This window comes from Tenrec ecaudatus, chromosome 1, assembly GCF_050624435.1.
Source record: "Tenrec ecaudatus isolate mTenEca1 chromosome 1, mTenEca1.hap1, whole genome shotgun sequence".
NCBI lineage: Eukaryota > Metazoa > Chordata > Mammalia > Afrosoricida > Tenrecidae > Tenrec > Tenrec ecaudatus.
In genome coordinates, this window is record NC_134530.1 from 872,274 (window position 1) to 889,338 (window position 17,065).

The 17,065-nt window shown below is 54.2% G+C and overlaps 1 protein-coding gene across 2 annotated transcripts in view; it reads left to right on the top strand.

The window, feature by feature from the left end:
• SHC2 (SHC adaptor protein 2) overlaps positions 1–17,065 on the top strand; it is a 30,400-nt gene that overhangs the window by 1,058 nt on the left and 12,277 nt on the right. For both annotated transcript variants that reach the window (XM_075535278.1, XM_075535287.1), the window contains exons 2-9: positions 9,304–9,374; positions 12,470–12,530; positions 12,686–12,805; positions 14,159–14,212; positions 14,302–14,353; positions 14,447–14,573; positions 15,520–15,673; positions 16,889–16,952. In XM_075535278.1, coding sequence (XP_075391393.1) covers positions 9,304–9,374; positions 12,470–12,530; positions 12,686–12,805; positions 14,159–14,212; positions 14,302–14,353; positions 14,447–14,573; positions 15,520–15,673; positions 16,889–16,952 — 703 coding nt within the window. The remainder of the gene's footprint in view (positions 1–9,303; positions 9,375–12,469; positions 12,531–12,685; positions 12,806–14,158; positions 14,213–14,301; positions 14,354–14,446; positions 14,574–15,519; positions 15,674–16,888; positions 16,953–17,065) is intronic.

Genomic DNA, 17,065 nt, shown 5'->3' on the forward strand with positions numbered 1-17,065 from the left:
GCGGGCGCTTCGCTTTGTGCATCTTGTGCTGCCCTTGCTGACAAACCGTTTGAAAGCAAAAGGCCAGCTGCCTTGGCGTCCGCCCGCGGCCCCCACGCGTGAGTCCAGCCGCGCCCCGCAGGACTGCGCCCTGGCCGGCCCCTTGGCAGCACCTCGCCAGGCCTCTCCATGGAGATTCATCGGAGCACAATCGAAATCCCATCCTTTCCCCTGGTTGCCCAGCCAGTCACTGCATGGCCCAGAGGCTTAGCCCGCAGCGACACACCGTCGGACACCCGGAGTATCTCCCATACACCCACGGCGCACGGCCAAAGGATCGTGCGTGTTAGGTGCCCATAAGCGGCTTCAGACGCACAGCTACCCCATGTTCAACAGGACGCAACACTGCACCCCTTCTTCACAGTGCTTCCTGTGCCCCAGCCCACCGCTGCAGCCGCTGTGTCCATCCATCTCTTCCAGGGTCTTCCTCTCTTTCGCTGCTCCTCGGCTCTACGGTCCTTCCCCGGGGACTGGTCTCTCTTGACATATCCAAAGAGGCCATCCTTGCCTCGAAGGAGCACTCTGGCTGTACTTCTTCCAAGACAGATTTGTTTGTTCTTTTTTAAAAAAATAAATCATTTTATTGGGGGCTCTTACAGCTCTTCTTACAATCCATGCACCCGGTGTTTCGAGCGCATTTGTACATATGCCACCACCGTCATTTTCAAAACGTTTTCTTTCTACTTGAGCCCTGGGTATCGGCTCCTCTTTTCCCACCTCCCTTCCCCACCCTCCACCCTTGTGAATCCTTGATCAATTATGTATTATTGTTGTTATTTTGTATCTTACACTGTCTGTTGTCTCCCTTCACCCATGTTTCTGTTATTTCCCCCCAGGGGGTAGGCTGTATATCCAATATTGCGACAAGTTCCCATTTTTCTCCTGTCCCCATCCCTGTCACCTCCCCCACCCCCCGCACCATCCCCCTACCCTCATGAAGTTGCTACTCCCGCTGCTGTTCCTGAAGCTTTTATCTGTCCTGGATTCCATGCTCTTATCTGTACCAATGTGTGTACTCCTGTCTAGCTGGATATGTAAGGCAGAGCTGGTAGTGGGCAGAGGAAGCATTCAGGAGCTAGAGGAATGGTGTGTGCTTTGTCGGTGCTATACTGCACCCTGGTTAAATCGTTCCTTCCTTGTAACCCTTCTGTGGGGGATGTCCCATTGTCTACAGATGGGCTTTGGGTCTCTACTCTGACCCTCCTCATTCACAGTGATATAATTGTTTGTTTTGGATCTTTTGATACCTGATGTCAGATCCTGTCAACACCTCATGATCACACAGACTGGTGTGCTTCTTCCATGTGGGCTTTGTTGCTTCCCTGCTAGATGGCTGCTTGTTTAACTTCAAGCCTTAAGACCCCAAATGCTCTATCCTTTGATACCTGGGCATCATGCACTTTCTTCACCACATTTGCTTATGCACCCGTTTTGTCTTCAGTGATTGTGTCGGGAAGGTGAGCATCAAAGAGTGCCAGGTTATTAGAACAAAGTGTTCTTGTGGTAAGGGTGGCCTTGAGTAGAGGCCCAAAGTCCATCTGCTATCTTAACACTTAACATATAAATGTATGTATATTGGCCTCTAACCCTTTCATTATAAATGAATATATTTACATATATACATGCCTAGAGCAGCTATGCCTCTACAAATAGCTTTTGCTTCCTACTTCTTTCCTCTATTTCCTTTCACCTTCCTCTTGTTCCCCACTATCATGCTCACCCTCCACATGGCTCTCAGTAATTCCTCATAATTTTATTTCTTAAGAAACAAACTGTGTGTGTGTGTGAATTAGATGGGTGTTTATGTATCAGACCACCCTTGACACAGTCAACCAGTTAAACAACTGACCAAACCGCCCAGCGGCTTGTCCTGCCTCTCCCTGTCTTTTCTCCACCTCCCTTACAGGACATTACCACCCCATCACCAAGTGGACACCTGTCTATCCTCCAGTCCAGGCGTCCTCAACCTACGGCCCGCGGGCCACATGGGGCCCGCCGAGGACATTTGTCTGGCCCGCTGGGTTTTTGCTCCGTTTGTATTTTTACTTCAGAATAAGATATGTGCAGTGTGCATAGGAATTGGTTCAGGTTTTTTTTTTTTAAACTATAGTCCGGCCCTCCAGCGAGTGTGAGGGACAGTGAACTGACCCCGTTTAAAAAGCTTGAGGACCCCTGCTCTAGCCTATTGATTAGCTCCCTCCTTTCCTCCCCCCCCACCTTCCTGCCCTGGATGACCGTCAACATCTCTTTCTTTTGGCGTGAGCATTCTTCTTGTTTTTTAAAAACATGCCAGTGGTGTGTGAAGCCAGGTGACTAGAGAAATCAATCTAATGACTCTCCTATATGTGTAAGAGAGAGCTCTCTGTCAAGAAGGAATCACGTATCAAGAAGGCAGCCCAGCCCAGCCCAGTCCAGCTCTAGTTCCTGAGTCCCTCTTCTGACTCACACAGCCACATGCTGTGATGCCGAATGCAGTGAGATCACAGGCCGGTGGGTGCAAGATCATGGGGATCCAATGGTGGTGGACCTATCGCCAGGTGTCTGGCAGGTCTCAGAGTGGCTCACCTGCAGGAGGTGAAGGTAGGGAGAAGGGGAGGGGCTGGTCCCCAGAGAGCCATTGATCTCTGTCACACCTCCAAAGGAGGGCATCAAGCTGTGACCCGATGGACAGGCTACACTCCGCCCATATCTCCTTACAGGTGTCATGTTGGCACAGGGCACCTGTGACAGGGGTCTCATGCAGTATTTGTCTTTGTGCCTGAGGACCTTCACTCAGCATGATGTCCTCCCGATCCACCCCAGGCAGGTGCTTTGCAGTTTCATCATCGTTCTGCTGTGTGCACCCACAGAACTTATTTAACCCTTCTCCCACCAATGGGCATTTAGGTGGCTGTCATCTTGATGCTGTGAGCCGTGGTGCGGTGAACATATGGGTGTCTGTATCTGTTCACGCGACATTCTTCATTTCTTTAGGGCACATACCATGTGTGCTGGTCCGGGTAGACTAGAGAAGGAAATCCAGGGAGACTCACATATGTGTGGAAAAGCACTTTATATCAAAGAGTAATTGTATATTAAGAAAACATCCCAGCCCAGTCCAGATCAAGTCCATAAGTCCAATATTAGCCCATATATCCAATACCAATCTATGAAGTCCTCTTCAGATTCATGCAACACATGCAATGACACCAAATACAGGAAGATCACAGACCAGTGGGTAGAAAGTCTTGTGGATCCAGTGGCAGTGGAAGCATCTCAGCGCTGGTGTGGGTCTCCATGTGGCTCCTCCAGGGCTCTGGCTCCATCAGTGTAGCTCCATGTAGCTTGTCAATAAGGGATGACTTACAGGGAGAGTGTGTGTCCCACTTCCAGGGAGGGAGACAGGAGTTCCCAGAATCCTCAGGAGAAGGCTATGCACACCTGGAGACCTCATTGTCTGTGACTTGATTGACAGGCTAGTCTCCACCCCTTCACAAGTTGACAGGAGATTATGTAAGTGCTGTTGACCCTGAAGGAGTTAACAGTGACTGAGGGCAGTGGACTGTTTCCATGGACACCAGATGACCCTCGCAAATGAGGGGGGCCCTGGGCACCTGGGCTGCAAATGACTTGGAGCTGGTTCTGGGAGCAGGACTTGTTCGAGGGCATTGGGTTCCTTCCCAAGGTTAAAAGCCTTGAGTCTCCGGATAAAGCAGTTTGTTATGAGAACCTAGTGCTTAGTCTGATCCCTCATTCCTTGTTTACTTTTGCAAAGTGCATATGTGCTTACTAACCCATGCCTTAGCTAGCTGAGAAAATAAAAGACCATGCAGGGCAACCATCTGGGCTACACCCAGCACAGAGGTGCCAGCCCTTCGCTGGTGCTAAACCACATATCCTGTGTCTGTGTCTTCATTTCTGCCCTGCACCATCACCAAATGCAACATTTGGCGCCCAACGTGGGGCTCCGAGGTAAGCAACAAACTGCCATACCATGCCATCAAGTTGCTGGTGTGTTAGGCTGAGTTGAGTAGAGAAACAAATCCAGTGATATGCATATATGTACAAGAAAGACCTTTCTGTTAAGAAGTAATTACTATATATCAAGAAAGCGGTCCAGCCCAGCCCAACTCAAGCCCAGAAGTTCAATACTGGTCCCTCTTCAGACTCACGCAGCCACAAGCAATGATACAGAATACAGGCAGGTCACAGGCTGGCCAGTTCAGAGCCCTGTGGGTCCAAGGTCAAAGGAAATGTGTCAATGTTCCACTGCTCTCAGGCGTACAGGAAGCAGGATGAGAGAGAGGAGAGGAGGTTCCCGGGCCCGCCTGATGAGTAGGCCACGCCCACAAGGAGGGCCCCTAAACTTTCATATATCTTCAAGTTGACATGAAGTTACGTAGCTACCACCGCTGGGCCATCTCCTGCTTCTATTTCTAATTGCTTGAGGAAGTGCCGTAGCACTTTCCACAGTTGGCGGACTGTCTTGCAATCCCACCAGCAGTGCTCCAGCGTCCAGTCTCTCAGCCCACACTCCAGCATCTTATTCTTTCTTTCTTTATTCTTTTAACTTTGCTTCCCGCACCGTGGTGAGGCGGTATGTCATCGATTGGTTTGCGAGTGATCGCAAGCACGTCTCCACGTGTTTGTTGGTCTCCTGAGTGTCTTCTTTGGTGAACTGTCTGTTCATGTCCTCTGTCCATTAATATATAAATATATGTATGTGTATGAGTCATATATATATAGGTATGTGTATGAGTCATATGTATATATGTATGTGTATGAGATATATATGACTCATCTTTTCCTTGCTAAGGTGTTGAAGTTTTCTATAGATTTTGGGTCTTATTGTGGATCCAACTGAAATGAAAATTTTGACAACTAAAAGCCTTTTCCCATGATGTGGTCTGCTGGTCCAGGCGTGAGGGGTTTTGTCTTCCGTACATTGAGTTCTGTTCCATGATGAGCTTCGTCAGTCAATGCTGTACGTTCTCTTGGCTTTCAGCAAGAACCCCCAGGTCATCTGCGAACCCCAGGCTGTTAATAAGCCCCCCTCCAGTCCTGACACCAGCTTTTTCATATAATCCAGCTTCTCTGATGATTTCCCAGTGTGCAGACTGAATAAGTCTGGTGAGAGGACACAGCCCCGAGGCACACCTTTCCTGGGTTTGCACCCACAGTATTCCCTTGCTCTGTTCACACGTCTGCCTCTTGACTCCTGTACAGGCTCCTAGTGAGCACGGTGAGACACTCTGGGATTCCCGTTCTCCACAAGGCTGTCGTCCACAGTTTGTGAGGCCCCACACAGCCCAAGGCCTTTGCAGAGTCAGCAAAGCGCAAGTCAACATCTGTCTGGTCGTCTCTGCTTTCAGCCAAGATCCGTCTGGTGCCAGCCCTGATGTCCCCTTGTCGCACGACCTCTTCTGAATCCGATTTGAATTTCGGACAACTCCCTGTCCATGTCATGCTGCAGCTCTTTAGAAATGGTCTTCATCAGAAATGTACTTGCAACGGCAGTTCTATAATTGGCTCCTTCTGACGGGTCACCCCTCTTTCTTGGCATAGAGAGGGGAGCATTCCCGTTGCTCCTCAGTGGGTTGGAACAGTTCGATTGGTAGTCTATCAGTTCCTGGAGCCTTGTTTTTGGTTAATTCTTCCTGTCCAAGTTTGGACTTCTTCCTTCAGCGCCCCTGGTTCCTGCTCCCGTACGACCTCCCTAAATGGTGGGGTGTCAACTAGTTATTTTCGGTTCTGCGACTCTGTGACTCCTTTCCATCTTCTCTTGATGGCAGTGTGCAGAATCCTTCAAAATTGCAACTTGAAGCTGGAGTTTTCTTCAGTCTTTCAGTGGTGTTCTGATCCCAGGTCTTTGCGCATTTTGTGATAATACTTTACTTTGTCTTCCCAAGCCTCCCTTGGGAAATTCCTGTCCGGCTCTTCTACTTCATCACTTTAAAAGAATTTTTCTATTTACATCACTGCTTCTCGATCGAGAACACGTTTCAGAGTCTCTTTTGACACATGCGTTCATCGGTCTTTCCTTTCCTGACCACAAGAGTCAAATCTGACCTCGTGTCCACCCCACCTGAACTTCGAGACCATCTCAAGACAGATCCGATGCATCGAAGACTTGCGACAGAAGACCGGGTGAGCTGATGGGGTGACATCAAGCGCATCAGACACGGAGAAAGCAGAGTCTTAAAAATGCTGGAAACAGAGGGAAAGAAGATATTGCCAGTCGGGTTCAGTTTGACACACACGGCTTATTCCAAGCAGCACGTTCATGTGTGTCCCTGTGGCCAGCGTGCAGAGAAATTCCCTCAGTGATGACCTGGCTTAGGCTCTCGCGCGTGCTTACAAGGACAATCTCACCAAGGCCCAGCCTAAGCAGTGGCTTCTGAGGGGCATCTGCAGAACCAGTCCAATTCCAGGCAGCGAGCTCGGCTCAGGCAATGGTGACTGATGTTATTTTTTGCTCCAGGGGGTCGGGTCATCTTGATGGCTCTTCCTAAAGGACACAGGATGATCACAGGCATTGCATAGAAGACATCTTAAGAAGTTGTGTTAGTCTGGGTACTTTAGAGAAACAAATCCACAGAAACTCATGTATATGAGATAGTTTCATATAAAGGTTAAGTGCACATCAAGAAAACATCCCAACCCAGTGCTGCCCAAGCCCACAAGTCGAAAACTAAACCATTAACCCATATGTCCGACACCAATCCACAAAGTCCTCCTCCATCTCACAAAACACACACTATGACACCGACTGCAGGAGGAAAGCCGAGTCAGTGAACGTGTAAGCATCTCAGCACTGGCAGGGGTCTCCACACGGCTGCTCCAGTGCCCAGGGCCATGCAGCTTCTCCTCGGGGATGTCTTGTAGGAAGTGAGCCTTGCCAGCTGAAGCAGGGAACTGGCTAAGGCAGCTGCACCCCAGTCTGACCATCACAAAGCAACAGACCCAAAAACTCAAAAGGCGAGGCTCACCGAGCCATTTATCTCTCCCCTCTTCAATTGACCCCACTTATGTTTATCGGCCAGGTTGGCAACTATATCAGAAGTAGAAAACTGCATTGGTGAGAATGGGGACAGGCAAGTGGCACAGGGACTTCTTTCTACCCCACCATGACAGCGAGCATCCACTCATTCTTTGAGGGCAGCCCTATAAGAATCCCACCGGGAAGTCTGACCCCTAGCCACCCCGCAGCCCTGCTCGTCCCTTCAGACTTATTTCATTCCCCAAACTTGCAGGGAATGAAAGACCCCCTGGAGGCTGCCCAGGCTGCCCCCTTGCCTTGCTGCGCATGGGAGAGTGCAGCGTTTTTTGTGGGGGAAGGGCTCCAGAAACCAGAAGGCCAACTTCAGCAGTGTGTAGACCTCTCTGATGGAGGGTCTGCAAAGAAACCGTAGCTTCACGTTTTGGCATTTTCGTTTAATAAAGGTTTCTGTGAGTTTTGTAGTTATACGGACCCTCAGCTTTACAACACACAGTGGACAAGTGCAGAGCTGCGTAGTTACAAGTGACCACCTTCTAGGACTCAGCTCCTCGATGTGGAGGGTCTGAGCCATCACTTTATGGCCATGTGTTAGGCTGGACTGGCTGTCCAGAGAGACGAAACAGTGACCCTCATCTAGGTGCAAAACAGAATTTTAAATCAGCAGGCAACTACATCCCGAAGACGTTCCATCCAGACCAAGTCAAGTGCCTAAGTCCACTGCTACCTGGGGGGCCTCCTCGGACTCATGGGGCAGCAGGTCAATGAGACAAAAAAGTGAAGTGGGGAATCAGGGAGAGCACTGACCTGGCAGGTGCAGCATCATGTGATTTCAAGGTTGGCCGAAGGCAGAGTGGCAGAGAGGAATTGTCTCTGTTCATCTCGCTCTTACACAAAAGGCCACCCCCCAGGAGGTGTCATCAAGCTATCACTTGATTGACAGGATGAACTCCGCCCCTAGCCAGGGTGTTGAGTGGACCGAGTAGCTACTAGCCACTACAGGCACATCCGAGTTACTTGGTCACATACGGCGTTTAGCGCTTTGGCTCTACCTCCTAGTGTGTTGTGTGTGTGTCCTGTCTGGGGCCTTGTAAGTGGCCATCAAGACAAGACAATGGGCCTTTCTTTCTCCGGAACAACTGAGGAAAAAGGACAGTTGGGCAGGGACGTGGAATGTGCGGGCAATCACCTCCACGAAGAACTACTGCTGCTTCCAGGAGACTGGAGAACCTAGATGGTGTCCAGCTACCATGACGAACATTGTGAGCAAAGGACACCTTGAAAGAATCCTGATCAAAAGGGGAGAACAATGTGGAACAGCATCTCAAATTCTCACGGACGGCAGGCTTTCTGGATCCGCCGTAGATGGGTGAACTCTTACGCCCTGAGATCACCTTAAAATTTAAACCAGGACCCTTCCCTGAAGTCTTCTTTCAAAACCAGACACCAGTGTAGCTTCCCTAGCGAAGAGTCTTTGAAGACCTCCTCAGAGTGTTGGACGGGGAGGACGTGACTTTGAAGGATGAGGGTGCACCTGAGCCGAGCCAAGGTCTTTCCAGTCGCCTCAGGTGCTCATGAAAGTGGGGCGTTGAATAAGGAAGACCCAAGAAGAACCGATGCCCTTGAATCTTGCTGGGGAAGAATATTGAAAGTGTCACGGACTGCCAAGAGAACCAACCAATCTGTCTCGGAGAAGTGCAGCCAGACCAGTCCTTAGACCGAGGAGGGCAAGACTCGGTCTCACGTACTTTGGGCACATTGTCGGGAGAGACCAGTCCCTGGGGAAGGACGTCGAACCAGGTCCTGTGCAGCAGAGCAGAAGCAGCAGCAGCGCAGAGAAACGGAAGGTGATGTGAGAAGTTGAGCCCCAACGATGGGAAGGAGCCAGACTCACAGACAGCCGCGGGAACAGCAGGCGCAGAGGTCATGGGCAGAAAGGTTGGAGATTGTCAAGGGACAGAGAAGGAGCTGACAGGGGGGGGGGGGTTACACTCTTAAGACCCGGATGAGTCCTTCTGCCTGGCGTCCAACCCCAAACAGCTCCGAGCCGTCGAGGTGATTGTGACTCACAGTGACCGTCCAGGGCAGTGAAGAACGGGCTCCCGGGTTTCTGAGGCGGTAAATCTTTGTGAAAGCCTCACCTCTCTCCTGCAGAGTGGCCAGCTGGTTCGAACTGCTGACCTTGTTAGCAGAGGGCAATGTCGCTCACTCACTACTCCAGCAGGCTTCCCATCAAGGGCGAGGCTCTGGCTCCGCCTTTCAATGCCTTCTTTCCTTTTCCTCCTTAGTACATGGGCTGCATCGAAGTCCTGCGCTCCATGCGTTCCCTGGATTTTAACACTCGGACCCAGGTGACCAGGTGAGCCTCTACCAGGGGGTCGGGCCACAGGGAGTTTGAGTCTCAGCTGTCTGCCTGTGTCAGACTTGGCCAGGGGGTGTCAGAAGTGGGATCCCAGCCAATCCCTCGGTGGAACATGAGCCCAGCTGGCAAGAACTCCATTCCAAGGGTGGGGGGTGGTGCTGCCCAGGGTGAGGTGGACCTGAGGCTGCCCGGTCAGCCCTGGCCCACCACCTAGACCTCAGGTTTTCCTGAAAGCCAGGGTCCACAGTCTGATGCCAACTGTGTTTGTGAACAGCCCCCCGCTCCCCCTGTGTGTGTCCCAGGGACTGCTGGCTGGTCCCCTCATGCAGCTCAGGTTAGGGCTGGGGGAGGGGCTGGGATCCCGGCAGAGGGAGGGTGCCATCTCCTTTGGCCACCCCACCCTCAGCCTGGAGAAGGGACATTGCTTTCTCCATGCTCTGAGCTGCCTGGATTGGGTCACACCACTTCGGGCAACCAGGGTTTAGAGGCAGGGGATTGGCAGTGGTTGGTCTGTGTAAACAGATATACCTGATTCACCATGGTCTTTGTGCAAACAGTTTGTGTAAGTCAAGGTTGACTAGAGAAACAAATTCACAGAGACTCAGATGTGTATAAGAAAGAGGTTGATAGACAAGAGCAATTGAATATTAAGAAAGCACCCCAGCCCAGTCCAGATCAAGCCCATAAGTGAGTTATTAGTCCACATGTCCAATACCAATTTATAAAGTCCTCTTCTGACTCACGCAACACATGCAAATACGCCGAATGCAGGACCGCAGGCCAGTGGGTGGGAAGTCTTGTGGATCCAGTGGCATCGTAAGCATCTCAGCGCTGGCAGGGGTCTCCATGTGGCTTCTCCAGCTCCCAGGCCTCTGGTTGCATCAGGGTAGGTCCATGTGACTTCTCTCCTCAGGGATGTCTTCCAAAGAGTGAGCAGAGAGAGAGAGAGAGAGAGAGAGAGAGAGAGAGAGAGAGTCAGAGAGTCTCCTGCCTCCAAAGAGGAAATTCAGGAGTTCCCAAAATCCTCAGGAGAAGGCCATGCCCACACAGCGGCCTCGTTCACTACATCTTGATTGACAGACTCGACTCCACCCCTTGACACCAGATGATGTAACGACCACGCGGTTCTCTTGAGATGTAACCCACACGCCCCACGCCCACTCATCTTAGTGGTTTTTCACACAGTCTGTAGACATGTGAGACCACCATGTCTACCCTCGTCTTCCAAACGGAAACCCCATGCTTGCTACCATTCCACTCCCTCATCCCCGGGACGGCTACTCAGCCATTGTCTCTCTATGGAGCTGCCCGTTTCCCAGATTACACACGTTACCTTTTATGTCTGAAAACACAGTGCGTCCAGGGATCAGCCCTGGTGTCTGTCGCCTGTATCAATCCTCCCGTCCTTTCTGACGGCTGAAGGCTATTCCATTCCTGGTGCGTGGACCTATTTTCCCGCCGATGGACATTCGGTTGATCCCACCCTTTGGCTGTTATGGGCAGTGCTGCTGCAGACACGTGTGTACAAGGCCCTGCGTGGACAGATGTTGTGGCTTCTCTTGGGTGCTACCCAGGAATAGGACTGCTGGGTCCGATGGCCACTGTAGCAGCCCATGAGGGTGCGAGGCGTTTGCCTGCTTGGCTGCTGACTGAAAGCCGACAGGTTCGACTTCTCCCAGAGGTTCCTGAGAAGAAAGGCCTGGGGGTCGACTTCCAACAGGCCAGCCCCTGAGACCTGTGTGGAACATGCTTGTCTCTGACATGCGTGGTTCGCCATAGGTCAGAATCAACCCTGCTGGGACCAGCGTTATGGGGACCCACTGTCATCAGTAGGGTTCAATCTTAATTCAGCTGATTATATCTGCAAAGACCCGATTTCTAGTCAGGAACTGCGTGAGGCTGGGTGGTCTAGGGCAACAGAACCAGTGACATTCAGCGATGTACAAGAAAGAACTGTGTATCAAACATAATTTTATATCGAGGAGGCATTCCGGCTCAGTCCAACTGAAGCCACGGGTCCCATGTTAGCCGGAACCTCTCCAGACTCACCGCGGAAGCGGCAGCATGGGATCCCAGGGCGGTGGGTGCTGAGTTGCATGGTCCTAAGGTCAGTGGGAGCCTGGCAGGGCGCTGACAGCTGTCCAGGTCAGCGGTCCACACAGGGCCACCCCTGGAAGCAGACACAGAGTCCCCCATGGAGGAAGACGAAGGGCAGAGAGGAAGGAAGAGAGCTCCCAGTGCCTCTATTATAAAAGGCCACACCCCCAAGGAGGCATCATCAGGCTCTGCGAGCTGATTGACAGGTTAGATTCCACCCCTCCATTCTCATACAGGTTCAGGTGGACACACGATCTCACGGCCACAGAAAATGATCCTTCAGACCCTGTTATTTCTAAACAAAGTCACAGTTCAGGTACTGCGGGGGTGCAAGCTCCAATGCAGCTCTTTTTAAACACTGTGTATTGTGCATTAGGGGCAGGTACACAGAGCGAATCACCAGTTTTCCATTCAACAATTCAAACCCCATTTGTTTCAGCGCCCCCACAGCAGTTCTTCAACGTACCGCCCATCCATCCTCTGGGTCTCCGGTTTCCCTTCTCCTCTCCCAATCCTCTGAACCCCATTGGGGCAGTGCTGCCCCTTTGATCTCAAACACAGGGGTGAAGTCAGGGTTAAGCCTGATGGGTAGGGGCCTCGATCTTGGGGTTCTGCCTGTCTCTAGGTGACCAGGAACCCTGCTGTCTTGTGTGCGTCTGAGTTCCGTTCCACATTTCCAGGGCCTTCTGGTGTGGTACTTTTCACCATACGGTTCTGGTTCTCCTTGGGGAGCCCACTTAAACCCAGAAGAACCCCCCCTACGCACTTTCCAATTACCAATGTCTCCTTCTCAGCCCTACCTCCCCGTCTCCGCCCTCTTGTTCACCTCTGGGCCCCACTGCTGTCTCCCAGTGACCCCGTCCCTTCCCTGAGCTCCCCTCCTTCCTATCAGTGCTCATACCCTAGGGGGGCACCCCCCACAACACACACACTTCCAAGCTCCTCCCTAACCTCTCTCCTGGGAGCTTCCTGACTCCTGCCGCTCCCCTCTGCAGGGAGGCCATCAACCGCCTGCAGGAGGCTGTGCCCGGTGTCCGGGGCTCTTGGAAGAAGAAGGTGAGTGAGGGGCTGGGTGGTGAATGTGGTGGATGGGCAGGGTCGCATACTGCGGGGAGGCCGGGTTGGAGGAGCGCCCTCGTCCCAGCGGGCAACTCCTCTGCGGCCCCTCCCTAGTGCTCACTCTGCGTCCCGACGCTGTCCCCCGTGCCCAGGCCCCCAACAAGGCGCTGGCCTCCATTCTGGGCAAGAGCAACCTGCGCTTCGCTGGCATGAGCATCACTGTCAACATCTCCATTGACGGCCTCAATCTCTCCGTGCCTGCCACGCGCCAGGTGGGGCACCCCGACCTGCAGGGACCGGCAGCTTCCAGCCCTGCCTGCAGCCCGCCACCACTCACTAGGCCTGGCCCTATCACCGGCCCGGCCCGGCCCCTCCCACCAGGCAGCAGTCACCTGCAGACCAGGTTTACCACACAGGCAGGCCTCTTGGGTCCCAGGCCGGCCCCACCCCTAAGTCACATGCCAACCAGGGCCTGCCTTCCCCACCCAGGCTCTGCACAACCATGGCTTCACCCAGGAACGGGCCACACCCATGGCAGCCCCAACTCACCGTAGGCCCCGCCCACTCTCCAGATCCCGCCCCACCCCGCCCTTATGCCGGCCCCTTGCCTCAGTGGGGGAAGCTATGGACCAAGACAAAGCTGGGGGTCTTCTGAGTTGGTTTGGGGCTGACAAAAACAGAGCCTGAGGGTCCTGGGTGAGGGGCTGGAAGCACAGATGTTCTGTGGAGGGACACCGGGTGGGGCACGCAGACGGGAACTACCTGTTGTACCCCTCGTTCCTGCATGGCTCTGGGGTGTGGGAGGAGGGACCAGCCGGTTTGGGAACAGAGGGGGTGGGACAGAAGGAGGGGGCATGCAAAACTATGCAAATGTTATGAAAATACCCTCACTGAAGCCAGGAGTTGACTGTTCAGGATTTGAGGGTCTTCTGACTCACAGCTGCGGTAGACCCAGGACTGCTTGGGGGCCCGAGTGTGTGCACCTGTGTGAATGAGGGCGCGTGTGTACCTGTGAGTGTGTATGAGTGAGTGCAGGTGTGAGGGCATGTGTACCTGTGGGGGTGTGTATGACTGCAGGTGTGAGTGAGGTGTATGTATCTGTGAGTGTGTGTGTACAGGCATGAGTGAGGGCGTGTGTGTACCTGTGCGACTATGTATGACTGCAGGTGTGAGTGAGGTGTGTGTACCTGTGTGAGTGTGAGTGCAGGTGTGAGTGAGGGCGTGTGTACCTGTGCGACTGTGTATGACTGCAGTGTGAGTGAGGTGTGTGTACCTGTGTGAGTGTGTGTATACAGGTGTGAGTGAGGGCATGTGTGTACCTGTGTGACTGTGTATGCGTGCAGGTGTGAGCCTCCCCTGGGTGGTGCCGAGGTGAACTTGCTCAGCTGCTGGCTGAAAGGTTGGAGGTTCGAATCCACCCTGAAGCTCCTCTGAGAAAGGCCTGGCGCCCTGCTGCTGAAAAGCCAGCCTCGGAACTCTGGAGCCCCGACTGGGGTCTTCACTGCCTGGTTGGACTCTTCTTTGTCCTGGTGGATCCCAGGCCTGCCCCCTCCCACATCCTGCTCCCTGCCACCCCCCCGCCCCCACTTTTTCCCTTCGGCGCTGACCTAGGCCTCTCCTCCCAGACCATCGCCAACCACCACATGCAGTCCATCTCCTTCGCGTCCGGTGGCGACACGGTAAGGCCAGATGGTGGGCGGAGGATGAGCCACGGCTGGTGGGCGGGCATCTGGGAGTCCTGGAGGCCCCGCTGACCGATCTTTCCCAGGACATGACCGACTACGTGGCCTACGTCGCCAAGGACCCCATCAACCAGAGAGGTGAGGCCGCCCGGGAGGCCGCGGGTGCGCGCGCTGCAGTCCGAGCCCGGTGGCTGCGCCCTGCTGACCGCGGCCGCCTGTCCACGCCCGCAGCCTGCCACATGCTGGAGTGCGGCGGCGGCCTGGCCCAGAGCGTCATCAGCACCATGGGCCAGGCTTTCGAGCTGCGCTTCAAACAGTACCTGCACAGCCCCCCCACAGTGGTCGGGCCCTCAGAGAGGTGAGCGCGCCTGCTTCCCCGAGCCCACCCACACGCAGAGCCGCCGCCTCAGGGCCCCGCCCGGCGACAAGTCCGCAGGCTCCATGGCCCGGTCTAGACCCGGAGCTTGCTGCACCATCTCAGCACGGCTGGTCCTGCGCTCCGACGCTGCGTATCTGGCATCCCCGGTGGGTGGGCGGTGCGCCAACGGAATGTTATTTCTAGAGGCCGACGTCTCAATGTCTGGACGTGGCACACGTCGCTAAGTGTTGCCTCGTGATGTTTTCCCAACCACCAAGAGTGTCGTGTTCCCATTAACCGCGCGAGGACGGGCCGCAGGTGGCCCGTGGTTTGTCCCCAGCGGCCCTCCACGGGAGGAGAGGCCAGGATGATTTAAACACCCAGCCACCTAAGACAGCGCCCGTGGACCGAGGAAGCGCCCCGGGTTGATGGCAGACTCCATGGGGAGCGCTGAGGGTCGCAGTGCCCAGCTGGATTTCCAGGGTGGGGTGGGGTGGGCAGGGGCGCTGCTCCTGCTCCCAGTCTTTGCTGTGACCACACTCCCTTCGAGCACACTTGCTGGACCAGTTTCCAGACGTGCTGTCACTGTAGCCAGGCCTTCTGTCCAGGCTGTGGCCCAAGCTTAGCAGCTGGATTGGGCAGGTCGAGGCAGAAGCCAGTCTTTCTGGGACCTGCTGGGTGTGGGGGCCCCAATCTAAGATGAGGAGAGAGAGAGAGAGAGGACCTGCTAGTCCTTTAACAAGTGTTTCCTGTCCAGCTCTGGGATTGGAGGGTGGGGGCAGTGCTGGGTGCTGGGATCTGAACCCAGCTCCCCTTGCTTGAGCCCCGTGGCCTGGCTCATTCAAAGCATGAAGCGTTGACCTTGGGAGGACCTGCAGTTTGTGATGGCCCCTGCAGCCTGGGACCCCTTCCGGGCTCCCCGAGTTGCTGTCTGTCCACCCACCAGGCTGACCGGGCAGGAGGACTCGGCCTGGGGGGACGAGGAGGCAGAGGAACACAATTACTACAACAGCATCCCTGGGAAGGAGCCGCCCCCCGGGGGGCTGGTGGACTCTCGGCTGGCCCTGTCGCAGCCCTGTGCTCTGGGTACACTTGGCCAGGTCAGTCATGAGGGGCAGCACCGGATCCTGTGGACTCATTCCTAGCTCCTCGTCTTCTCATGTTCCCGGCAACCCCAGAGGAGGGTCTCTTATGCCCCCATCCACCCACCCACCTAACCTGTCCATAGGCTTCCCTCCCACTCACTCATTCACCCACCCTACCCATCCATCCATCCATCCATCCATCCATCCATCCATCCATCCACCCACCTGTCCACTCATTTGTCTATCCACTCACCTACCCACCCATCTGTCCATCTGTTGGTCCATTCATCTACCCTTCTACCTTTCTATCCACTCACCTACCTAGCCCTTCATTCAATCCATTCATCCATCTACCTGTCCACCCACCCATCCACCCATCTGTCCATTTGTTGATCTATCCATCCATTGATCTGAATACTTGTCCATCCACCCCCACCCATCCATCTGTCTATATGTTAATCCATCCATCCACCTAGCTATCCATCCATCCATCCATCCATCCATCCATCCATCCATCTACCTGTCCATCTTTCCATCCACTCACCCAGCCTCCCTTTACCTGATCATCTGTCAGTCCACCCACCCACCTATCCACCCATCCACTCACCCATCATCCATCTGTTCACCTCCTAATCCATCCACCCATCTATCCATCTGTCAATCCATCTGCTCATCCCCACCCCGCCCCCACCCACAGATGCAGCAAAAGTGGGTGTTGGCTTTCTGCTTAACTCCATCCAACTGCCAGGCATTTTGAGGTCTCCTGAACATTTTGGACATTGTACCCACCCCTAGACATTGACTTAATAATTAACTGGTTGGAATCCGGATGTGATCAGTCCCCCAGGAGGCTGTGGAAAGACATAGCGGGGGGGGGGGGCTTCCTTGGGGAGGCAGCATTGGGGAAGTTCCCTGATGGGTGGGGAAGGGCTCCCAAGTAGCAGGTACAGCAGGTACAGCCTGATGGGAGGGGGCCGTGTGGAGAGGAGGCCCACAAGGCTGTCAAGGTGGGCCATGGCCACCCCTGACCACCGGGGAAGGGCTGCGAGCCAAGCAAGCCCCCTTCAGTCTTTCCTGCTTCCAGGCCTCTCAGAGGAGGCAGCTGGGAGACCAGGTTGCTGGTATGGGGAGGAGGGGGTGTTACGGGCTTTTTAGGAAGGCGGGGGGAGTCTGGACTGGGGAAAGGGAATTTGCATGTCCCCTGAGGGACCCCACACCCTTCTTTTTCAGGGGACAGCTCCTGCACAAAGGGATGGCCGTGGCCTGCTGTGGGACCTGGGCCCCCCAGGCACAGGTAGGATGGCCTCAGGGCCAGGAAGGTGCCCAGTCCCTGCCCTGTGCTGCCTCTGCTCCCTTTACCCTCCCCTGCACCATCTCTGCATTCGCATCTCTGGGGAGAGAGAAAGA